The sequence below is a fragment of the Vulpes vulpes genome, chromosome 12 (genome assembly GCF_048418805.1).
Source record: "Vulpes vulpes isolate BD-2025 chromosome 12, VulVul3, whole genome shotgun sequence".
NCBI lineage: Eukaryota > Metazoa > Chordata > Mammalia > Carnivora > Canidae > Vulpes > Vulpes vulpes.
The window spans coordinates 35,510,861-35,537,923 of NC_132791.1; the positions used below are offsets into that span (position 1 = coordinate 35,510,861).

Consider the following 27,063-nt stretch of genomic DNA (forward strand, 5'->3'; position numbering starts at 1 on the left):
CACTATGGAATTTTCAACAGTTACTGACCTTCCTGAGTTTTTTGTGGGGAGGGAGGGAGGAGGAGATTGGCTCTTGAGCATTGATCCAGAGCTGTTTTTATTAATTGCCATACTCTAGTCTTTGAACTCTCGGTTACACCACTGCTGTACATTTTATCACCTCCAGTAAACACAAAGTATGACTGGTTTTTAATATAAATTTCTCTGTAATAAGGGGCACCTAGGTGGCTCAATCAGTTAAGCATCTGCTTTCAGCTCAGGTCATGATCCCCAGGTCCTGGGATCAAGCCCCATATCAGGCTCCCTGTTCAGTGGGAAGTCTGCTTCTCCTTCTCCCTCTGCCCCTTCCCCCCCATCCTCACACCCTGCCCCTACTTGTATTCTCTCTCTCAAATAAAATCTTTTTAAAAACTTTCTCACAATAAAGTAGATCCTTAAAAAATTTAAATCTTGACAACTAAGGAAATGGCATAATATTTAACTTATATTCTAACTAAACTCAAACAGGTAAACTCATTTTTTTCAAAGCTTATGTATGGATTTTGAATTAAACCTAGAAAGCGGGGATCCCTGGGTGGCGCAGCGGTTTGGCGCCTGCCTTTGGCCCAGGGCACGATCTGGAGACCCGGGATCGAATCCCACATCGGGCTCCCAGTGCATGGAGCCTGCTTCTCCCTCTGCCTATGTCTCTGCCTCTCTCTCTTTCTCTCCCTGTGACTATCATAAATAAATAAAAAATTAAAAAAAAAAATAAAATAAAATAAAAAGGAGCTTATTAAAAATTAAAATAAAATAAAATAAAATAAACCTAGAAAGCATATCATCTCTTGAGCTCTGAAAGCAGTGTTTAACCTTTTTTTTCAAATCCATATTCTCTTTTGACAAACATAAATATTTTCTGCCTACTGCCAACATTATTATCAAAATATAAACTAATGTTGAACATGTTCTTTTCCAAACTTTCCAGGATTCTAATAGCTGCCCGCATTGAGAATTATTGTACTAAAGATGAAAACTTACTAATAACAACGTTAAAAACAGCATATTTCTCAATGCTTTCAACGAGCTGTACCTACATATGGGGGAAATATAAATGGGAGATAAGATAAAAATAATCAACTTACACATATAACATGTTTGTATCCAAGTCAATGCAAACAACATCTTGTGGTGGGTCATGAAGATCAAAATATCGTGAGTCAACTCCAACTATAAATGGTAAAGGTGCACTAAGGACTGCCGCCAGTGAAAGAGGACAAAGGGGGATATATGGGCACTGCCACTGAAATGGAAAGATCATCTGGGAAAAAAATTTTGAAAAATTAACCAAATTTCAAATGTGCAATGAAACATATGTAATTAACTAATATTATTGAAAGGGACCATTAAAAAGCAGTGAAGTTTCTTTTACCTTGTACTTCATTCAGAAAACTAAATGACTATAAAATATTGCTAAGCAGTACTATGAACCAATGTTATTATTAAAATCTTTAAGCATGACAATTATCACAAGCACAATAAAAATGCTAACAGCTCTTTGCATGTTAATTCTTCTACTGCCATATAAAATCCACATCCACATTTTTTTAAAAAGTCAAAGCAGAGAGAGAAAAATCCCCCCCAAAATTATAAAACAAACTCATATCTTTACTTAATTCTTATGCATTTAATCCACCTATTAATTCTCAAAATACCTTTTGACTAAAATCCAACTAAGAGCTCCAAGGACTAAAAAAAAAATCAAATCATTCTCTTAGTAATGGTCACAGTCAACTGAAAATTTCATCAAAAGTTTCCTAACTGCTCACATAAACGCAAAATGATCCAACTTCAATGAAGCCTGGCATCTTAAAAAATACTAGTTAAAAAAAAAAATACTAGTTAATATAAAATATACCTCAAGAATCCTTATCAGTGTTTTACAAAGCTCTACCTTAATTATATAGTATGTGCTTTTTAAAATAAAAGACAAGTTTTGGTAAGTTAAAAAACAGACTAAAAATTTAATTATCAGCTAATATGAAAATCCTAATCACTGATGACAAAAATTTTTCCTTTACTATAAAAATCCTTGCTATACCTTATCCATCATTACTCACCCTATAGCATTTATTACACCTGCCAGTTATTCCAGATGGTTGTTCGGAATAGGATTTTGTCTTCAATCATTTATTTACTTATCAAATATTTCAACACTTAGTGTGAGCCAACCACTGTTCTAAATGAGGCTGTAACAGTGAATAAAACAAAGATCACTGCCCTCCTGAGGTTTATAGCTTAGCAAAAGAGTCAGGAAACTCTTTCTGTATAAGAAAGATAGGAAATATTTTAGACCTTATGAGCCGTATTGTCTCACAAATATTTCACTTTGTCTCCATGCACGAAAGCAGTCATAGGCAAGTATGTAAATAAATGACCTATGTTCCAGTAAAATTTTACTTACAAAAACAGATGGCAAGCAAGATTTGACCAGTGGGTCATCCTAGTTTAGCAGAGGCAGAATATAAAAAGAGGACACAATAAAAAAAAATATATATATATATATCCCCTATCAGGAAGTGCTAAGTGCTATGGAAAAAGAAAAAGTAAATCCCAAGTGCACAGGATTCTAATTAAGAATAGGAAAGAGGAGAGCAGGTTGTATTATTATATAGGCCAAATAGGGTGAACTTCATTAAGGTGACAACTGAGCCTAAACCTGAAGGGGAAGAGTGCTTTTGAGGGAAGGAACAGCTAGAGTAAGGTATGGGGCCTGCCTAATATGCTTCAGGAGCAGCTTGTGTGCTGGAGCAGGGTAAGCAAGGGGGCAGAGTAGCCAGAATCAGAGGGCAAACAAAAAGAGCCACTCCCATAGGACCTTGCAAGGACTTCACAGATACCTACAGTGAAGATGGAAAACGATCTTCCATTCAACAAAAGTACATTATACCTGCAACTATGTCAAAAAATTTTAAAAACAAAAGAGCAAAATGTGACACCTTTATATTCACCTTTGACTTTTACAGCTCAATCGATAAATAGGGTCATTTTTACAAAAATGTTCATTGGTTTCATCAATGTTTGCTGTGGAGCTCCATTAATTCTTTGATATTGTTTGATATTCAAATCATCCTCCTTCTGAATAATTTATCCTGTCAACATTCGTTTCCATTTTCTCTTCTTTAAATGATAAACTGCCAGTCTTCACTTACTAATGGTTTTGCATTCATTGCAAGCAGTACTCCAACATCAGTTACATAAATTTCATGCAATTTTGCATTTTGCATAAGATTTCCAATTACACATTGCAATGTTTCCAACCTATTCTTGCACTGTACTGCTGAAAAAAATCAAGAAGACTGGGCCACAAAGATTCTGACATAGGAACATAGATAAACACTCATGTTTTACAGGAAGGACTGGGAATTTTCTAAAACTGTTTAGTTCATTAACAAATATTTTCATGTTATAATGGCTTTTGCTTTCATACGCAACTGTGAAGGTTTTGAAAATTAATACACAATGAGGATTTCTGCTCCTCATAGACTATCTCACATTGGTTACTTCAGTTTACAGTCATAGTAGCATTTCTCTGACAAATTAAGATCTTGGAAACATCCCAATTGTTGATTTAACAGACATTTATTGAGTGCTTACTCAATGCTATTTAGCAGTAATTAAGTGCTGAGGACACAGGAATAATCAAGAGACTAGGTCTTTATTTCCATGTGAATTACATTCTTAAAATGGGGAAGAGAAAACAGGAGAGTCAACTGTTTTAAATTAAACATATAGTGGGAAATAAAGTTGGAGAAATGGAACAACCAAAATTCTATACTATGATCCATAAAGCCCTACATTATCAGACCTCTAACTGCAATTGGGAAGACATCAAAAAACAAAAGAGAGGGATCCCTGGGCGGCGCAGCGGTTTGGCGCCTGCCTTTTGCCCAGGGCGCGATCCTGGAGACCAAGGATTGAATCCCACGTTGGGCTCCCTGCATGGAGCATGGAGCCTGCTTCTCCCTCTGCCTGTGTCTCTGCCCCTCCCTCTCTTTCTCTCTCTCTCTCTCTCTGTGTGTGACTATCATGAATAAATAAATAAAATCTTTAAAAAACAAAAAAAAAGAAGAGAATTTGATTTAATTTTGTTTTACATAATAGCTAAACATTTTTATATTATCCTATTTCACAATCACTTAGGATTTCCTGTTACTGGCTCACAATGATTAAAAGTTAAACTGGGAATAATGAGCTGTGTAATTCATTTGCACAATTTTAGGGTAGATGAAATTGGCCAGAGCCTCTTGTTTAATATAATAAACTTCATTCACGAGGTTTGTGTAATCACATAGATTCTCTAAAGTACTCTAATACATGAAAAATCAGAAAGTGGAGTTTTCTGTCAAATAGAAATCACCTTTTTCTCTTTACTATTTCTCTTTGCCACTCTATTATATTTATGTTAAACATTTCCTGGTAATTTCTTTTTTTTTTTTTTTAAAGATTTTATTTATTTATTCATGACAGAGAGAGAGAGAGAGAGAGAGAGAGAGAGAGAGAGAGAAGCAGGCTCCATGCAGGGAGCCTGACATGGGACTTGATCCTGGGTCTCCAGGATCACACCCCGGGCTGAAGGTGGCACTAAATCTCTGGGCCACTGGGGCTGCCCCCTGGTAATTTCAAAGTTGCTTTCACTGAAGCAAATTTCCCTTTATAGTAAAAATTCTGTCAGTAATCCTGTACTATAAAGAAAATTCTGTACTTACAGCTACAACAGCTTCAGCTACTCCAGTCAACACAGCTGGCCTAAGAGAATGTAGCAGAATCTTACTCTCAAGTAAAACAAACAGCAGCAGTGTGGCACAATTCTCAGGACCCAGATTCATTAACAAGGTGCTAAAGTTGGCTCCACTAGGAGAAAAGAGAAAAAGATTATGAACTATTTCACTAAAACATGTAAAGATTTGCTTATTAAATTATTTCTTAAATATTAACAGACTGAGAATCCAGTGGTAATTTCAAGTCCTGATTTAGTTATCACTGAGAAGTAGCAAATTTAATGAGAGAGTATAACAATGACTCAAACTCATCCTTTGGTAACAAAGGGGAGTTTTGGGATCCCTGGGTGGCGCAGCGGTTTGGCGCCTGCCTTTGGCCCAGGGCGCGATCCTGGAGACCCGGGATCGAATCCCACATCGGGCTCCCGGTGCATGGAGCCTGCTTCTCCCTCTGCCTGTGTCTCTGCCTCTCTCTCTCTCTCTCTCTGTGACTATCATAAAAAAAAAAAAAAAAAAAAAAAAAAAAAAAAACAAAGGGGAGTTTATCAGGGAAGATTTTCCCAAAAAACCACTACTTGAGCTGAGCTCAAACAAATGGAAGTTAGGGAGAAGCCAACAGATGCAGAGGCAATGAGGCAAGAAAAAGCTACCATCGTTTCTACGAAATTGAAATACACTTACTGTGACTAAAGCATAAGGAAGGGGTAAAGATTATGTCAAAACAGAAACAATACATTTGCATTCTGAAAAGGACACCTGCCTGCAGTATGGATAAAGAAATACTGAAGGAAGAAGAAAAGGGACCAATTACAGTTACTAACAAAGTTGTCTAGGTAAAAGATCAGGCTATCCTGGATTAGTGATGTAGATGAACAGACACTAACAGGTTTGAGATATCTGGGGAGGTTAAAATCAGTTCACTTGAATATTTAGCTGAGAAACCAGATAGGAGGGGAGAGAAAAGGAAAAGGGAGGTATTTCCTATATCCAACCTTGCAACACTCTTAAATGTTCCATTTTTTAAACGGATAGCCTACCATCCATCCAGCTATCAAAATAGAAACATTAAGGCTATCCTATGTAAAAGATGACACTTAATTTTATTATCCTAACCCTTAAAATATTTTAAAGCTTCTGCTCCAAGTGAATGAATATATCATTTTAGATACTATTACTAACCTTAGTGGTAAAGGCGTAGAAACTGGCTGTGATAATATTAATGCATCATGGACTGAAAGCTTTAAAAAAAAAAAAAAAGATGAATTAATCAAGCCAATCTTGAAACCTAAATATTTAGGTCTATATCAAGGATGATATAGAAAATAATACAAAGACTAACACAGTTTTAGAAATGTACTAAGGTATAAAACAATAGCTGTATTTACTCAGAGGTATTGTATTATTTCAAATTAAATGGTTAATTCAACTAAATTCTAATTCAGTTAATTATTTAAAATAAAGTTATTTTTAAATTATGAAATAATTGCTTCTTAAAAGCTTCAAGTTTATTTACTCTATAGACTGGCAAGCATTTAGCAACTGATTACTATATATTAACACCGGCTGAAGAACATACTGGTTGAACAGAAGTACATTCAAGATTAACAGTATTTGACTTAATGCCACCATATCACATTAATGTTGGTAACATCTTAGAAAAAATTTTTAAAATAGCTTGCCTCTAGAGATCAGCACTACTCAAAGTACCAGTCTGCAAACTGTTACTGGCCTAGGAAAAGATCATATACAAATGGAGAAAGCCATTCAGAAACCTTTAGGGCAATATGACACTGCTCTCACACCCAAGTACGTGATCAGAGGGCTCATGTCTTTGGACAGGTACAGATATGTTCATGTCTATACTGATCACATGGTAAGGCACATTTCACAAGCTGTAAACTCGTACAGGCTTGCCACTGATCAGAAATAAAGAAGCTGTTGCTTTAACATAAAAGTTTAAAGACCACTATCAGAGACTATTTCACCTCTTCCCTCCAACCACAAATCATTTAATATTTAATATTTATTAGTTGCTCAGATTTAAAAATATGCTTAAAACATAATTCTGGGTTATACATTATTAAAACCAGCTACAAAAATGCCATACACAGACCAATAATGATAATGTCATGAATCAAAGGTTATAATTATTCCAATTCTTCACACTCAAAATATAAAATACAAAAAATTCAAGGACTTTATGAACACATATTGCTCCACTTCAAACTCAAAGGGCCATAAAATCTACTCTGCAATGACTAGAATGAACATTTGCAGAGCTTCCCTCAAATATATTTGCTTTTGATTACCTGTACAAGGATTCTTGGTCTTTGTGGTGAAGGAAAAGGGATGTTTTGCATGAAGTGTGAAATATGCCTGCAAAAAAAATTGAAATATAGATCATAATTACTTTTCTAAAATGCATCATAGATTTTAACAAATTTTAAATATTATATATATCATTCCAGATCTGACAAAACCACTTACCTAAAACTTATGCTAAATAAATATACTTAGTGTATAAACAAATATATTCATCCCACTAAACTTCTGAAATGCACACTCTATTTCCTGATTAAAAGTCCATATTAATATACTCTAATGTTGCCAGAAAAATAAGAATAACACATACATAATCTTCATAAAAGAAGCTAATTGGGATCCCTGGGTGGCGCAGCGGTTTGGCACCTGCCTTTGGCCCAGGGCGCGATCCTGGAGACCCGGGATTGAATCCAACGTCGGGATCCCGGTACATAGAGCCTGCTTCTCCCTCTGCCTGTCTCTCCCTCTCTCTCTCTCTCTGTATGACTATCATAAATAAATAAAAATTTAAAAATAAATAAATAAATAAATAAAAATAAAAGAAGCTAATTTTTATTGTCTAGTTACCAGTGCCGGTATGGGGAACAACTAACTGCAATACAATAAATTAAAACTATTACTGATTTTAATCCTAATAATTCATCAATATTAATTTAATCAATATAGTTCTTTCACTATAACTTTGGGCAAACCACTTACCTTCTCTATTTCTCTACTTATAAATAATGCTTCTTAAGTTTCTCCAAAGCTTTGAGCTCTTAGGAACCACTAACATGCAAATATTATTCATCTGAGAAAAATATTAATTGCATATACTGATTTAAAACCTCAAACTATTCATAGAACATTAATTTTTCAAAAGGCTACTCACTTGTCCCTAACATTAAGCTTTATTTCAAACAATTTTAAGTTCATCTGAAAGCCAAAGTTAAATCTAGACTATGAACTCTTAGTTTGGCATCCCAAGAGTAGATCACAAAAGTTAAATAATTGCCCCTACTTTTCCACTAATTATTATACTTTGCTGATATTCTTTGTTATAATGTGAAATCTCAGAAATTGTATGAAAAATTTATCTTATGCAAACTATATTTCCATAAAGCTCTGACACCTATTGGTTTGTTAAGAGGATAAATAAATCATTAACTATAATAAACAAAAGTCAGTGTGCCTCCAGAGTCAGAAAAGGTGTGTGTGAGAGTGTTTTTAAGTAATCTCAACATCCAACGTAGGGGTTTGAACCCATGATCCTGAGATCAAGAGTTGGATGCTCCACCAACTGAGCCAGTGAGGTGCCCCAAGATGTGGTTTTTAAAAGACAGCAGCTTCTTAAAACAGAGGATCATGGGGGAAGGGAGGAAAAAATAAAACGACAAAATCATAGAGGCAGACAAACCATGAGACTCTTAATCACAGGAAACAAACTGAGGGTCGCTGGAGGGGAAGGGGTTGGGGGATGGAGTAATTGGGTGATGGGCATTAAGGAGGGCACATGATGTGATGAGCACTGGGTGTTAAATAGGACTGATGAATCACTGACCTCTACTTCTCAAACTAATAATACACTATATGTTAATTAATTGAATTTAAACTTTAAAAGGGGGAGGGGTGCCTGAATTCTCAGTGGATTAAGCGGCTGCCTTCAGGTCAGGTCATGATCCTGGAGTCCTGGCAGCCTTGAGCTCCCTGCTTAGGAAAAAAGTCTACTTGTCCCTCTCCCTCTACCTCTCCCCCCAACCCTGCCCTCGCTTGTGTTCTCTCTCTCAAATAAATAAGAAAAAGGAAAAAGAAAACAAAAAAGAAAAAGAAAAAAAAAAAGAAAAGGGGAAAAAAAAAACCCTCAAAAAAATAAAAGACAGCAGCTCCACATATATTTTTCCTGCTTACAAAAGATTTCCATAACAAAAGGACTTAAAAATAGAGTGGAAAATTAGAATCCCTCGATGCTAAAACCAAAACCTCACTTTTAGCATCAATTAACTTACCCTTATTAATTTCTACCTCAGCTAAGATGCTGAGGTATAGTTAGACCCTGGAATGGCCATGTGTATTATTTAGGTCTACATGTGTCCATAGCTCTTTTTCTCTTGGTTATTAGAGAATGAATAGGAAGAACACATACAGTGCACTATATAGAGTCCCTTCAGTTGAGTTCTCAAAAAAGTTATTCATCCCAACCACCACTCCTCAATTTTAAAATCACTAGTTCAGGTGAAAAAGGGAACAAGTAAAAAGTAAGATGACTGTGACCCTTCTTCCCTTTGAACTTTTCTCCTTAAACTTAAGCAAACAATTAAATGTGTACATACAAAACCAGTTTTCCCACCAGACGTCTTTCTCATCATTATACCTACTTTTCAATGGGAAGAGGATGTGGTCCAGACACAGAAAGTTTGTAGATAAACATGAGAAATTTTCTGAAAGCTTCAAAAAAAGGCCAGTGTGAGAGTAAACATATGCATTTGTTTGAATTGATGGATCTGGAGACCACTTTTCTCTCCACAGGGGTCACCAGGCCCAGATGCATAAGCTGTTTCTCTGTCAGAAGTTCCCGAGAGTAAGGTTCATAAAACTGGATGGCAGCTCCATATACCTACAAAGCAACAGAATTCCAGTATTAAGATTTGAGTTTGTTTGTACAAGAGAAACACTAGCATAGAGTGAATAAGGTGATTAGAAAAATCTCAAACACTGCTGGTGGGAATATAAAATGGTACAGCTTCTGTGGAAAAGTTTGGTGGCTTCTTTAAAATTTTAAAAAGAATTACTATAGAATCCAGCAATTCCACTAATTAGACCCCAAAGAATTGAAATTAGGGACTCAAACAGATACTCAAACACACCAGTGTTCAAAGCAGCATTATTCACAATAGACAAATAGTGGAAACAACCCCAATGTCCATCAATAGATGAGTGGACAAACAAAAGCGTGGTATATAATGCCATGGAATGTTATTCATCCTCAAAAAGGAATGAAATTCTGATAGACACTGCAACATGAATGAACCATGGAAACATTATACTAAGTGAAATAAGCCAGACACAAAAGGACAAATATTTATAGGATTCCACTTATATGAGCTACCTAAAATAGGCAAATTTATAGAAAGTAGAATAGAGATTACCAGGAACCAGGCATAGGGGTGGGGGAAGTTTCTGTCTAAGGTAATGGAAAAGTTCTGGAAACAGATAGTGATACCTTTTAAAAATATTATAACTACTTGGTCACTATATATATATACATACATATGTATACATACACATTTTATATATATACACATACACTCATCACACACATAGTGTGTATCACATTAACCTTTGTCTTTACAAATATAACACTTTCTATGATCTCAAGAGATTTTAATATAACAAAAGCATCTCAATGAAACACTGTTCTCTATCGATCAAAGTAAATTTAATAACTCTTAAGTGTTTAAAGATCTTAAAATTTTCATTTATATTTATTGCTTTCAATGAAAGAAATAAAAATAATTATTAGCTAAAGACTTACCTTAGTTGTAAGCAACCTAATTAATTGGCCTTCATTCAGTGCATACTTTGCTTATGTTCCAGACATTATGCTAGATACTTAATCTTCATTATCATTAATACAGTGGTTTTATAACTATGCCCTATAGAATGAGGCCACAGAGGTGTTTTGTTTGATCCATAAGAGTCAGCATTGGTTAGTTATACTTTCCAATAAACTATTTCATCAAATTTCCTGAGAGCTTTAAATTTTTAAATTTCTACTACATTCATAGTTTTATTTTATTTCCTAATATTGTTTCACCATCTCTTTCTTATTTTAAATTATCATTTATGTCATTACTATTGCTTTATACATGTTTTCAGTTACTGACTATTACAAATAAGACATATACATGTCTTTTGGAAAATATATACAATCTTTTCCCTTAGGATAAGAATGTAAGTCCTGGGCCACAGAGTTGTTTCTTTCCCTTGCTAATAATGTATAAATTCTTATATACTATGGATTCAAGTCCCACACACACACACACACACACACATTGCATTATTTCCTCTCATCCTGTGGCCTGCTTTTTTCACCTTAAGGGTATCTTTTTTTTTTTTTTTAAGGATTTTATTAACTTATTTGAGAGAATGAGAGAAAGTGAGAGAGTGCGTGCACGAATAGAGGGTGGGCAGCGGGGGTAGGGGCAGAAGGACAAGTAGACTGGAGGACCTTGAGATCATGACCTGAGCCAAAATCAGATGCTTCTGACTGACCCACCCAGGCACCCCTGGTATCTTTGAATAAACAGATTTTTTTTTTAATTTCAGTGAGGTCCTATTATTCATCTTTTCTTTTATGGTCAGTACTTTAAAAAAAATGTTAATTCCAATATAGTTAACATACAGTGTTAATTTCAAGTATATAATACAGTGATTCAGTAATTCCATATACTACTCTTATCAAGAGTTGTTTATCAAGATAAGCATACTCTTAATTCACTTTACCTATTTCACCCATTCTCCTACCCACCTCCCTTCTGGTAACCTATATATATGTTTTATTTATATATATATATATTTATATATATAAATAATATATAGATAATTATTTATATTCTCTCATTGAAAGCAATAAATATAAATGAAAATTTTAAGATCTTTGAACACTTAAGAGTTATTAAATTTACTTTGATTGATAGAATTCCAGTATAAGATTTGAGTTTGTTTGTACAAGAGAAACACTAGCATAGAGTAAATAAGGTTATCTAGGTTGACAAGTCCCTTTTTTCTAGGTTTTTCTAGGTTGACAAGTTTTTCTAGGTTGACAAGTCCCTTGGCATATAATTTTTCATAATATTCCCTTACAATTCTTTGTATTTCTATGATGTCAGGTCTTATTTCTCCTCTTTCATTTCTAATTTTATTTCAGTCCTTTTTTTTTTTTTTTTTTTTTTAATGAATCTAGCTAAAGATTTATCGATTTCGGTGATCTTTTCAAAGTACCAGCTTCTAAAAAAAACACACACACACAAAGTACCAGCTTCTGGTTTCATTGATATATATTACTGTTTGGGGGTTTTTGCTTTTTTTTTCCATTTCTGTATCACTTATTTCTGCTCTAGTCTGTATTATTTCCTTCTGCTGGTTTGAGTTTTGTTTGTTCAATGTTTCATTGAGATGCTTTTGTCATATTTATTAAAAATCTCTTGAGATCATAGAAAGTGTTATATTTGTAAAGACACATAGCTTGCCCTCTATAGACAAAAGTCTGGTTTTTTTGTCTTGTCTCTTTTATCCCCCCTTGTTCATTTGTTTTGTTTCTTAAGTTCCACATATGAGTGAAATCATATGGTATGGGTCTTTCTCTGACTGGCTTATTTCACTTAGCATTATACTCTCTAGATACATCTATGTTGTTGTGAATGGCAGGATTTCATTCTTTTTCTGGCTGAACGATATTCCATTGTACATATACACCACTTCTTTATCCATTCATCTATCAATGGATACTCGGACTGCTTCAAAAATTTAAATACTGCTGCAATAAACACAGGGGTGCACAGATTCCTTTGAATTAGTGTTTTCCTGTTCCTTAGGTAAATACACAGTAGTGCAATTACTAGATTATAGGGTAGCTCTATTTTTAATTTTCTGAGGAATCTCCATACTCTCTTCTGCAGTGACAGTACCAGTTTGCATTCCCACCAACAGTGCAAAAGGGTATCTTTTTTTCCACATCCTTGCCAACATTTGTTGTTTCTTGTGTTCACTATTTTAGCCCTTTTGATAGGAGTGAGGTGATATCCTATTGTGATTTTGATTTGTGCTTCCTTGATGATGAGTGATACCGAGCATCTTTTCATGTGCCTGCTGCCCATCCATGTGTCTTCTTTGGAGAAATGTCTGTTCATGTCTTCTGCCTATTTTTAAATTGGTTTATTGTGGGATTTTTGCTGCTGAGTTGTATAAGTTCTTTATATATTTTGGATACTAACCCTTTATCAGATATTTCATTTGCAAAATATCTTCTCCCATTCAGTAGGATGTCTTTTAGTTCTGTTGGTTGTTTCCTTTACTATGCAAAAGTTTTTTCTTTGATGTAACCCCAGTAGCTTATTTTTGCTTTTGTTTCCCTTGCTCAAGAGTATCTAGAAAGATGCTGCTATGGCTAATGTCAGAGAAATTACTGCCTATGATCTCTTCTAGGATTTTTATGGTTTCAGGTCTCACATTTAGGTCCTTGTCCACTTTGAGTTTATTTTTGTGTATGGTTAAGAAAGTGATCTAGTTTCATTCTTTTGCATGAATCTGTCCAATTTTCCCTATATTATTTGTTGAAAATACTCTTTTTCTCATTGCATATTCTTGCCTCCTTTGTAAAAAATTAACTGACCATATAACCATGGGTTTGTTTCTGGATTTTCTATTCTGTTCCATTGATCTATGTATCTATTTTTGTGTCAGTACCATACAGTTTTGATTACTACAGCTTTGTAATATAACATGAAATCTGGAATTATGATACCTGCATCTTTGTTTTTCTTTTTCATGATTACTTTGGCTATTTGGGGTCTTTTGTAGTTCCATATAAATTTGAGTAATGTTTGTTCTAACTCTGTGAAAAAGGCTCTAGGTATTTTTTTTTTTTTTTTAAGATTGTATTTATCTATTCATGAGAGACACAGAGACAGAGAGAGGCAGAGACACAGGCAGAAGGAGAAGCAAGCTCCATGCAGGGAACCCGATGTGGAACTCGATCCTGGGACTCCAGGATCACACCCTGGGGTGAAAGCAGGAGCTCAACCACTGAGCAACCCAGGCATCCCGCTATTGATATTTGGATAGGAATTGCATTAAATCTGCAGATTACTTTGGATAGTATGGACATATTAACAAAATTTGTTCTTCTAATCCATGAGCATGGAGTCTTTCCAATTCTCTGTGTCATCGTCAACTTCTTTCATCAATGTTTATACTTCTCAGAGTATGTCTTTCACCACCTTGATCATGCTTATTCCTAGGTATTTTATTATTTTTGGTGCAGGTGCAAATGGAATTATTTAATTTTTCTTTCTGTTGCTTCATTATTTGTATATTGAAATGCAACAGATTTCTGCACATTGATTTTGTATCCTCCAACTTTACTGAATTCCATGATCAGTTCTAGTAGTTTTTTTGGTGGAATCTTAAGAGTTTTATATATATAATATCATGTTATCTACAAATAATAAGTTTTACTTCTTCCTTGCTAATGTGGATGCCTTTTATTTTTGTTGTGTGATTGCTGCAGTTAGGACTTCCAATACTATGTTAAATAAGTGATGAGAGTGGACATCCTTCCTTGTTACTAACTTAGGGGAAAAGCTCTCAGTTTCTCCCCATTAAGGATGATGTTCACTGTGGGCTTTTCCATATATGGCCTTATTGTGTTCAGGCAGGTTCCCTCTAAATCTACTTTGTTGAGGGTTTTTATCATGAATGGATGTTGTACTTTGTGCCTATTGAAATGATGATATGGTTTTTATCCTCTTATTGATGTGATATACTGCATTTATTGATTTGCAAACATTGTACCACCCTTGCATCCCCAGAATAAATCCCACTTGATTATGATGCATGTTTTTTTTAATGTATTAGATTTAGTTTGCTAATATTTTGTTGAGGATTTCTGCATCTATGTTCATCAGAGATACTGACCTATAGTATTCGTTTTATACTGTTTTTATCTGGTTTTTGTGAGTAATACTGGCCTCATAGAATGAATTAGGAAGTTTTACTTCCTTTTCTATTTTCTGGAAAGGTTTGAGAAGAATAGGTGTTAACTCTTCTTTAAATGTTGGGTAGAATGCACCTGTGAAACCATCTGGTCCTGGACTACTGTTTGTTGGTAGTTTTTTGATTACTGATTCAAATTTCATTGCTAGTAATTGGTCTGTTCAAATTTTCTATTTCTTCTTGATTCAGTTTTGGGAGATTATATATTTCCAGGAATTTATCTAGGTTTTTCTAGGTTGACAAGTCCCTTGGCATATAATTTTTCATAATATTCCCTTACAATTCTTTGTATTTCTATGATGTCAGGTCTTATTTCTCCTCTTTCATTTCTAATTTTATTTCAGTCCTCTTTTTTTTTTTTTTTTTTTTTTAAAGAATCTAGCTAAAGATTTATCGATTTCGGTAATCTTTTCAAAGTACCAGCTTCTAAACACACACACACACACACACAAAGTACCAGCTTCTGGTTTCATTGATATATATTACTGTTTGGGGGCTTTTGCTTTTTTTTTTTTTTTTTTTCCATTTCTGTATCACTTATTTCTGCTCTAGTCTGTATTATTTCCTTCTGCTGGTTTGAGTTTTGTTTGTTCTTTTTTGAGCTCCTATAGGCATAAGGTTCGGTTGCTTGAGATTTTTCTTGCCTCTTGAGGTAGGTCTGTATTGCTATTTAAACTTCCCTCTTAGAACCACTTTTGTGGCATCCCAAAGATTCTGGAGCATTATGTTTTAATTTTTATTTGTTTCCGTGTATTTTCTGATTTTTTCTTTGATTACTTGTTTGACCCATTCATGGTTTAGTAGCATATTATTTGACCTCCATGTATTTGTGCTCTTTCCAGGTTTTTTTCTTGTGGTTGATTTCTAGTTTCACTGCATCGTGGTCAGAAAAGATGCACGGTGTGACCTCAATCTTTTGGAATTTGTTGAGACTTGTTTTGTGACCTGATATGTGATCTATTCAGGGTGTTCTTAGGCTGGGTGCATAAATATTTACAATTGTTATATCTTCTTTTTGGATTGTCCCTTTAATAGTGTCCTTCTTTGGAGTGCCTGGGTGGCTCAGTTATGCATCCTACTCTTAATTTTGGCCCAGGTCATGATCTCAAGGTTGTGAGACCTGGCTCTGCCCTAGGCATGGAACTTGATTAAGATTCTCTCTCTCCTTCTAAAAAAAAAAAAATATATATATACACACACACACACACACACACACACACACACACGGGGAAGGGGGGGAGTCCTCCCTTGTCTCCTTACAATCTTTGCTTTAAAGTCTGTTTTATCCAACAAAAAAAAATTGCTACTCCTGATTTCTTTGACATCCATTTGCATGATAAATGCTTCTCCACTCCTTCATTTTCAATCTGCAGGTATCTTCAGGCCTGAAATGAGTCTCTTATTGGCAGCATATAAATGGGTCTTGTTTTTTTATCCATTCTGTCACAACTTTTCCTTTCATTGGAGCATTTAGTCCATTTACATTCAAAGTAAATTTTTTTAAAGATTTTATTTATTTATTCAACAGAGAGAGAAAGGGCAAGCACAAGCAGGGGAAGCAACAGAGAAAGAGGGAGAAGCAGGCTCCCCCATCAAGCAGGGAGCCTGATATGGGGCTCAATCCAAGGACGCTGGGATCATGACCTGAGCCTAAGGCAGACGCTTATCAACTGAGCCACTCAGGTGCCCTCAAAGTCATTATTTGGATTACATAAATAGGTATGTATTTATTGCCATCTTGTTACTTGTTTTGTGATTATTTTTGTAGTTCCGCTCTGTTCCTTTCTTCCCTTGCTCTCTTCTTTTATGCTAAATCAGATTCCTTTTCTCTTTATGTTTGCATATCTATTACTGGATTATGATTTGTAGGTACCATTAGGTTTGTATACAACATCTTGTACATATAGCAGTCTCTATTAAGTTGATGGTCACTTAACTTTGAACTCATTCTTTATTGCTCTCCTCCCCATGTTTCAGGACTGTGATGTCATACCTTATATCCTTTTATTTTGAGTCCCTTGATTGATATTCAGATACGTTTACCATTTTTATGCTTCCTACTTTTCTTACTTGTACTTATGTCCTCTCCTTTCCACTCAATGAGTACCATTTAACATTTCTTGTAGAGTTGGTTCACGGGTCACGAACTCCTTTAACTTGTGTTTGGGAAATTCTCTGTCTCCTATTCTGAATGATAGCCTGAATGATAGCTAGATAGAGTATTCATGGTTATAGATTTTTCCCATTCAGCACTTTGAATATATCATGCCACTGCTTTCTGGCCTGCAAAGTTTCTACTGAAAAATCTGCTGAGAGCCCATGGGGCTTCCCTTTTATGTAACTGTCTTTTCTCTTGCTGCTTTTAAAATTTTCTCTTTATCACTACTTTTTGCCATTTTTAATTGTTATGTGTCTTAGTACGGACCTTCATGGAGTGATTGTGTTGGGACTTCTTTGCACTTCCTAGATCTGGATTTCTGTTTCCTCCCCCAGATTTGGGAAGTTTTCAGCTATTATTTCTTCAAATAAATTTTTTGCCCCCTTTTCTCTCTCTTCTTCTGGTATCCCTATAACGAGAATATTATTATGCTTTTGGAGTCACTAAATTCCCCAAGTCTATTCTCATTTTGCATAATTTTTTTCTCTCATTGCTCAGCTTGATTACTTCTCATTACTCTGTCCTCCGGGTCACTGTTTCACTGTTCCTTCTTCTAATCTGCTATTTATTTTACCTAGTGTATTTTAATTTCAATTATTGTGTTCTTTATCTCCGAGTGGTTCTTTTTTTCTTTATAAATAGCCACATTGATGTCCTTCACTCTTTTCTCAAGTCCAATAAGTATCTTTAGGATCACTATTTCAAATTCTCTATCAGGCATATTACTTATGTTTCACCTAGGTCTCTTGCTGTAGTTTTGTCCTATTCTTTCATGTGGGCATATTCCTATTCCCTCATTTTGTCTGTTTGTTTCTATGAGTTAGGAAAGTCACCTAAATCTCCTGCTCTTGAAAGTAGTGGGTGGACCACAAAGTTTTAACAAGGTGCATTCTAGTCCTCTCCCACAGGGGACATGCCTCCACTGCCAAGACCAACCATAGTGATTGCAAAGCGCATGTCAGCAGGGGAAGGGTGGTGGTATACACAGTGCCCATTAGTTTTGTCTTGGTCCTCTTTCACAGGGAGTGTGCAGGTGTTGCCAAGACCAAAGACAGCTGGGGCTCACCTGCAAAGTGCATGCCAGGGCGTGATCAGTTTTAAAAAGGTGTATGCATTCTCCTGGTAGCATGACTAGCCACTGCCACCAAGACCAAGGCCCCAGAAAGTACACTTGGTACTAGCAAGGTTTGTGCAGGTCTTCTGGGATAGGGGATTCAGGACCTGGACCAAGGCAGGCCTGGCCAGAGGGGCAGGATGCAGTGTCATCAACTTAGATAGTGAATAGTTCCCACAGGTGGCCATATTGTTTATGCTGGGAGGTGGGGGAAGGGAAACAGCAGCTTTGCCATTTGTTCTGGAGAAGTCCTTCAGAAAACCCTACCCCTCCAGATACACTCTGATTGGAGTAAATAATTCTCCCTTCTCTATGCCCCAGGCACTTTTAGAACTGCTGCTTCTGTGCTGTATATCTGTGGAATGTTTGTTGTGCTAGCTCTTTAAGAGTGGAGACTCAGTTTCCTATCACTCACTCTGCTATCCTAGAACCTAGCCCACAGATTTTTAAGTTCCAGGCTTTAAGTCCCACTGGTTCTAAGAACTCATGAAATTCAGCCCCTCTGGTTTTCAAAGCCAAATATTTGGGGATTCACCTTACCCATACAGGGTCTTCAGTGTGAGGGTCTGTTTCTCTCCCCTCTCTGACTTGGTGATGTCCCTCCCTTCCACAGACATTCCAGGCAGGTTCCTTTAGTTCCCAACCACTTCTTCGCCCTTCATATCCTCTTTCATGTGACTTCTTCTCTACATTTAGTTGTGGAGTTTGTTCTTCCCATCTTCAGGTTGTTTTCGGGGTTATTTACAGTGATGTGAGTGTTACCTACATGTACCCACGGGACGAGGTAAGTCCTACATCCTCCTACTCTGCTGTCTTCTGCGAGCAAAGTCTAGCTAGTACTTTCTATACATTGTTAAAATGATCTTTGCTTACTCCATTTTAGTATATTATTTGTCTTCTGATCCTCACTCTTGTCACTGAAAAATTAGCCAACAACCTAATACTCATCCCTTTAAAAACAAGTATGTCTTTTCCTTCTGGTTGCTTTTTGTCTTTGGAGTTCCATGGTTTCACTATAATATAAACCTTTCTGCTGAAGGTTCAAAGTGTATCTTTAATTTAAAGACTCAATTTTTCATCAACCCTGGAAAAAAACCAACTAATAGCTCTTAAAATGCTGCCACTCCCTTTCTAATCTCTCCTTCTGGAATTTATTAAATATCCACTGGTCCTGCCCTGGGTGGCTCAGTGGTTTGGCACCTGACTTTAGCCCAGGGCATGGTCCTGGGGTCCCCAGATGGAGTCCCACATCGGGCTCCCTGCATGGAACCTGCTTCTCCCTCTGCCTGTGTCTCTGCCTCTCTCTGTTTCACATGAATAAATAAAGTCTTAAAAAATATATGTATATATTGATTCTATCCTCTATTTATAAACTCTTTTTAGATGTTTTTCTGTGCTACATTTGAGGTAACTTATGCCACACTTAATTGATTTTCCTGGCATGTATGTCTTATCTGCTGTTCAAACGATTCAGTGACTCTTTAATTTTGAGGACCATATTTTTCATTTCTAGACGTGTGATTCTCTTCCCATTTGGTCTACTCATTTCATAAAATAAAGTGTTCTTCCCTAATGTTTTGAGGTCTTAAATCATTTCAATATATATTTAATTTATATCTTTCACATCATCATTGTATCAATTCAATATGTGCAGGGTCTAATTCAGCTTCGTGCTGTATCTTGTTGATTCTTCCTATGGTATCTATGTCTTCTAACTTCTATTATAATCTCATCTTGAGGCTTGGTTTTTCTTTTTTCTTTTCTTTTTTTTTTTTTAGGCTTGGGTTTTGAGGGTATCTTTCTAGAAAGACTTTTTTCTTTTTAAAGATTTATTTATTTATTTATGATAGACAGACAGAGAGAGAGAGGCAGAGACACAGGAGGAGGGAGAAGCAGGCTCCATGCTGGGAGCCCAATGTGGGACTCGATCCTGGGACTCCAGGATCGTGCCCTGGGCCAAAGGCAGGCGCTAAACCGCTGAGCAACCCAGGGATCCCCTAGAAAGACTTTTTATTTGCTTCTTAGAAGCTCCAGAGGTATCTGCATCCTGATACTAATTTTCATGGTATCTCACCTTGGGCACTATAGTGTAAATTTAACCTAAAATATATTGTGACCAAATAATCCTAACATTCTTGTTTTTTTTAATCCTAACATTCAAATAAACTTACATCATGTTAATTATTTTATGGGATAAAAATATGGACAATATAGGTTTAATAAAAAAGGAAAAATATACCTTTTCAGCAGAAGAAGCTGTCAGGACAAAAGTTGAAAAAACTGGAAGTGGGTATTTGGTTTGAGGATCCCAACATTCAATAGTAGCTCCCATGGGAAGGCAGAAGAGAGGTACAGATTCTGAGAGTGGAAATGACTCATAATCTTCTTCTGGATATCTAAAAATTAAACCTTTCGGAGAAAGGAGACCATAATAAATTTTTTTGAATAGTTATGTTCCCATAAATTATATGTGATACACATTATTGGGATATTTTAGTAGCAAATGTCATTAAAATATTTATGTGTGAAATTTCAACATAAATTTTTCTCTTGCCATATCAGAAATTTAAATAAAATAAGCAGTTTACCCCCTATTTTTTACTTGTGAATTTACAGTTCATTGTAACATTAAAATGTACTAAATATACAAGTCAAAACTCTATTCAACAGGATCACCAATCTTAATATATTTTCTTCTACATACCACAACATCTTATAGAAAGTGGTAAGGAACAAACAGAAAAATTTACCAAGTATTTCAGTAAAAAATTCAGGGAAGGGATGTTATATAATAATGCTAAGGCAACAGAAATGATCAGAGCCCTTAAACTCACTCTTGAGAGACCAGCAGTATAAAAAGCATTCAGCATGAAAAGTAAATGAGACCAAAATCCTCTGGCTGAGTACAGAGTATGTGAGACCAATGATGCAAGAGCACGGGAGCTTCTGGCAAGTATAACAAAGCCCCTTCAGAATAAAGTAGCTACAAAGCATCAGTGCATTAGCCTCTGATGTCTCTAATATGCAGACCACCTCTAAGTTAAACTCTTGAAAGTCAGTAGAATTCTGAGTCAAAATTCAGTGTGTAAAATTCTATATTCTAAAACATGTCTTTTCTCAAACACCTGAATACTTTCACAAAGCTTGTTTCTATTAGTGTTTCTTTTTTAAAGTGACACTTTCTCCACACATAGACATACATACAACTTAGGAAATTACAATCGTCACATTATAGCAATATTAACAGTATCACATATTAAAATGATACTGAAATTTGTAATTATTAGTTGCTGCCTTTATTTTTATATTACAAATTAAATGGTCTGATTTATTAGTATGAATGTCTTTAAGAAGATAATAAAGATTTTTCAGATATGGATGTGCCTGACTTCCCTGCAGCAAAACTTTATTCCAAAAATTGTGCATGATCAAAAAGTAACTGACACTGCTTCTTTTCACAAGGAAGTATTCCAGTATCTCTTCTATTTACAACTGGAGCATACCTGTATTTTCAGTTTCTATCCCACCATACCAGTGGGATGAAGAGGTCACACTTAAATCTTTACAGCCCTTGACACTTTACTGTGCAGTAAGAATGTGGCGATAGATTTCTCAAACACTTCATGGCAGAAAAGTTTCTCAGGCCCTCCTCTCCTCCATATAGCTGATTCTTTGCAACAAAGGAGAAAGGAAGCAAGTCCACCTTTCATGGCAAGTAACATGAGGTTTCAAATCAGACACACAGAGATAAGAGAAGGAAATATAAGAAGTAAAGATGCAGTTTGACACCTTTCTGATTGCCAAAATAAAAAGGTCAGAGAGAGTAAGCAGTTTTCCATTGAATAGTTAAATCTATTAGTGTATACTAAAAGCTTGAATGTTCATTTCACAAATACTTACCTGGAATGAAAATTTCTACTTAACAACATGTTTCAGGGAGAGGGTGTAATATTAAGATATCTTGCAGTATATAATGTATTTAAGAAAATTTATACCTTTACATGCTAAAACTATAGATATAGATCAACCCCCTAAACTACATAAGGGAGCATATATTGTCTCCTCTATAATGTTAGGTGAACACTATGATCACTACACTATAGAAACTAACCAAATATTAATATACAACAATGACTACAGTAATAATTTTTTTTAATTTACTCACCAGCTTTATATGCTATTGCATTAGAAGCAGGCACAGACTTCTTATAACACAGAAATACACTGGAACCCCACTGTAAAATATAAATTATATTTAAAAAAAACCAGAGTGAAAATAAATTGATTTTGTTGAATATCTTCTAAAGATTCTGATTATTCAGTGAAGTCTATTTAAAACATATTTATCAGGGATCCCTGGGTGGCACAGCGGTTTGGCGCCTGCCTTTGGCCCAGGGCATGATCCTGGAGACCCGGGATCGAATCCCACATCAGGCTCCCGGTGCATAGAGCCTGCTTCTCCCTCCGCCTGTGTCTCTGCCTCTCTCTCTCTCTCTGTGACTATCATAAATTAAAAAATAAATAAATAAATAAAAAATTTAAAAAAAAATAAAAACTTAAAATTAAAAAAATAAATAAATAAATAAATAAATAAAACATATTTATCAGAGATTACAGGGGCGCCTGGGTGGCTTAGTTGGTTGAGCGCCCGACTCTTGGTTTCAGCTCAGGCATCTCAGAGTCCTGGGAACAAGCCCCATGTTCGGCTCTTAGCTCAGTGGGGAGTCTGCTTGAGATTCTCTTTCCCTCTCCCTCTGCCCTTCCCCCCATGTGTGCATATTCTCTCTCTAAAATGAATAAATCTTAAAAAAAAAAAAAGACTACAGACTATAATATAGCAAAACATGAAGTTCAGAACACTAAAAGGAGTAAAAACACACTGCCACAAAAATTAAATTGATAAAAAACAGTTTCAAAGGTTTAGAATGCTGTAACCAGACACTTTGAAAGAAACAGAACTAAGATGAGTGGCCCCTGGGGCCCAAACTAGATACTACGAAGAGAACTAAGGTACCATGAAGTCATTGCCTCCAGAGGCAAACTGTCTTGACTAATGGCCATGGGCATAGTAATCAGTCATCTTTGCCTATATCTCATTAAAGCTAATAATACTTCTATCTAAAGATATTTTTCAAAATAAATCTGACCCAATAGTAAACCTTAGTCTCATAAAACTATAAATCAAATGTATATGTTCAATGCTCTTGTTCATTAGAGCCCCTTTAAAAATAAGTATGCAAGGGGTGGGGTGCCTGGCATGCTTGGTAGAGCATGTGACTCTTGATCTTGGTGTTCTGAGTTCAAAACCCCATGTTGGGTGTGACAACCACTTAAAAAAAAAACAAACAAGTATGTAAAACTACAATAATTAAAATAAATAAATAAATAAATATAAAAGGAGTTCCCTATCTAGTCTCCCTACAGTTGTCCATGAAAACACCAGTGAAATACAAAAGCTAATAAAAACCTCTATTTTAGTGTAACACAAGCAATATTAGCAAATACCAAAAAAAATTTTTAAATCTCTGACTTTAAGTACTTATTTTCTCAATGAAATTATTCTAAAAATCATATAGCTAAAAATCTTTAAATTTATTACGAATCATAAAAGTTACAGAGGTAAAAATAATATAAGCAACCATGAAAATATAAACAGTAAATTATACACCCAATAATAAACAGGAGTCCAAAAATTATCCTTTTTTAGGGAGTGGAGGACAGTACATATAAAACTGAAAATGAAACAACTGTATTCTTACCATTCCACAATTTAAATTTTTGTCAACTTTGCAGAAAGTATGAGGAGGGGTTTCTCCTTTACTGGTTACAATAACACAGATATCAGTTACAGCCAAAGAATTCTGGGGTCGAATTAGAGGAGCTCTTCGATAAGTGATAAAGATTCTTTGTGAAGTAGTTGAACTGTTGTTGACATTGGCACAGCGACCATAGGGTGTGGCTTGGATCACTTCACATCCTGGAATAAGCCTTTCTTTCCCTTCATATAAAACTCTGCAAGGCAGGGAGGGGAGAAATAGATAGGCAGATAAGAAATACATTTCAAGTTAATGCTGGTTTTCCTCTTGAAAACAAACAAATGGGGAGAGGATCCTCTACAGTTTCTCAAATCTTAATTGCAAACCAAAAGTAAGATTATTTCTTTCAGAATTATAGATCTCTTAACTACTATTTTTCAACAGCTGGAATGTAAATTTAAGAAGAGTAGTAAATAAGATCAATTTGATTTTTTTATTGTTTATTACAAAAAACACATGAAATAAGAAAGAGGCTACACCATAAACATCCTCAACTTGATTCCTAGATCAAGTATTCAGATGTTTTAACAAAATTTTCCTTCATAATTCCTGTCAAATTTTCACCTTTAAAAATCTTTTGAATCTCTAAAACATAAAGAAACTAGAGATGAGCTAATAAATAAAAAGACATCCGATGGTCATAAATATGAACACTTAATATTTGGTAAGATGTCAATATTTCCCAAAGAAATCTAAAGAGTCAACACAATTCCCATCAAAATCCCTAGGCGCTATTTTTTTGTAGAAATTGGTAAATGAGGCTAATGTTCACGTGGAGATCCAAAGAACTCAATATAGGCAATTTGGAAAAACTAGAACAAAGTTGGAGGACTCACATTTTTCAAAACTTAATAAATTTCAAAACTTAATACAAATCTACTCATCAGCACAATGTATTACTACCACCAGGAAAAACATTCAGGTCAATGAAACGGCACAGGCAGTGCAGAATTAAACCCGTACATTTATAGCCAATTAATTTTGACAAGAGTGCCAAGATAATAGGAAAAAAACAGTCTTTTCAACAAATGGTTCTGGGACAATTGGATATCAAATGCAAAAGAAAAAGAAGTTGAAGAAAAAAAAAAGAAAAAGAAGCTGGATCCCTTCCTTACACTGAACACCAGAAATGATATCAAACACTTAAATGTATGAGATGAAACTATAAAACTCTTAGAAAAAAACAGGAATAAAAACTTGTGACCTTGGGTTTGACAAACCCTTCTTATATATGATACCAAAGCACAAGTGACAAAAGAAAAAATTTTAAATTGGATTTCATTAAAATAAAAAACTTATATGCTACAGGTGATACCATCAACGAAGTGAAAAGACAACCCCATGGAATGTGAGAAAATATTTGCAATAATTTATCTAATTAGATAAATATAGTATCCTTTCCAGAATACGTAAAGAACTCCTACAAATCAATATAAAAAGATAAACAAATTAAAAATGGACACAGGGCTGGCAAAGAATATATGGGAATTGTCTATATTATCCTTAAAAACTCTTCAGTAAAACTAAAATTATCTTCGGATGCCTGGATGGCTCAGTGGTTGATGTCTGCCTTCGGCTCAGGATGTGATCCCCGGGTCTGGGAATCAAGTCCCATATCGGCTGCCTGCGAGGAGCCTGCTTCTCCCTCTGCCTAATGTCTCTGCCTCCAATCTGTGTGTGTGTGTCTCTCATGAATAAAAAAAAAATTTTTTTTAAAACCCAAACTAAAATTATCTTAAAATAAGACATCTTCTTTCATTGTTTTTTAAGTGGGCAAAGAGTGTAAATAGGCATTTGTTCAAAGAAGATATGGCCAAAAGCACATGAGAAGAAGCTCAACATATTATCCATTAGGGAACTGCAAATCAAAACCACAATAAGATACCAATTCACATACAATTGGAGGGCTATAATCAAAAAGACAGATAATCACAAGTGCTAGTAAGGTAAGAGCACAGATAAATTAGAATCTTTATACAAAGCCAGTGAAAATCAACTACTTTGGGAAACAGTCCAATGGTTCCTCAAAGGGTTAAACAGAGTTTCTATATAATTCAGCAATTCTATTCCTAGGTATATACCCAAGAGAAATGAAAACATACATCTGCACAAATAGTGGTATGCAAATACACATATAACAGCATTGTTTACAACAGCCAAAAAGTAGAAACGATCAAATGTCTATCAACTAATGAAGAGATACATAAAATGTGCCATACCCATTATACAGAATACTGTTCAGCAATAAAAAGCAATGAAGTACTAAGTAAGCCTGGCTGGCTCCATCAGAAGAGCATGCAACTCTTGATCTTGGATTCATGAGTTTGTGTGTAGAGAGTACTTAAATAAATAAATAAACAAACAAAGGCAATGATGTACTAAAACGTGGTACAACAGTGATGAGCATTTTAATCATGTTAAGTGAAAGAAGTATGACAAAAAAGACCACACATGATCCATTTACATAAAATGCCCAGAACAGGCATATCTATAGAGATAAAAAGTAGATTAGTAGTTGCCTAGGGCTAGAGGGTGGAAAGGGACATGAGAGAGTGACTGCTGATGAATACAGGGTTTCTTTTTAGGGGGATGAAAATATTCTAAAATTAGCTGTGGTCACAGCTGCACAAATCTGTGAATCTACTAAAGACGAATGGATGAGATGGATGAATTCTGTGATATCTGAATTATATCTCAATGGAGGGGGCACCTGCATGGCTCAGTGCTTGAGCGTCTGCCTTCAGCTCAGGTTGTGATCCAGGGTCTAGAATTGTATCCAGCACTGGGCTCCCAAGGAGTCTGCTTCTCCTTTTGCCTGTGTCTCTGCCTCTCTCTCTCTCCCCCTCTCTCCCATGCATGTGAACACACTCTCTCACTCTATCAAATAAATAAAAATTTAAAAAAAAGAAAATCAATGAATCTGATAAATGGAGGAAGAAGTAATGAATTTGTGATTTTTTATCTTAATAAGCACATCTGACACATAAGATAATGTACTGTACATTTATTTGTTTTTAAAGATTTTATTTATTTATTTGACAGAGAGAGAGTGTGTAAGCAGGGGGAGAAGCAAGAGGGAGAAGCAGAAGCAGGCTCCCCGCTGAGCAAGGAAAGATTCACATCCTTTCGATTATGACTGTA

At 35.4% G+C, this 27,063-nt stretch overlaps 1 protein-coding gene across 2 annotated transcripts in view; it reads right to left on the bottom strand.

Annotated features, from left to right (window-relative positions):
- DENND4C (DENN domain containing 4C) overlaps positions 1-27,063 on the bottom strand; it is a 123,123-nt gene that overhangs the window by 57,751 nt on the left and 38,309 nt on the right. For both annotated transcript variants that reach the window (XM_072728185.1, XM_072728186.1), the window contains exons 3-10: positions 23,866-24,118; positions 22,272-22,341; positions 20,346-20,515; positions 9,437-9,675; positions 7,070-7,136; positions 5,940-5,998; positions 4,749-4,893; positions 1,125-1,300 (exon numbers count right to left, since the gene is read on the bottom strand). In XM_072728185.1, coding sequence (XP_072584286.1) covers positions 1,125-1,300; positions 4,749-4,893; positions 5,940-5,998; positions 7,070-7,136; positions 9,437-9,675; positions 20,346-20,515; positions 22,272-22,341; positions 23,866-24,118 — 1,179 coding nt within the window. The remainder of the gene's footprint in view (positions 1-1,124; positions 1,301-4,748; positions 4,894-5,939; positions 5,999-7,069; positions 7,137-9,436; positions 9,676-20,345; positions 20,516-22,271; positions 22,342-23,865; positions 24,119-27,063) is intronic.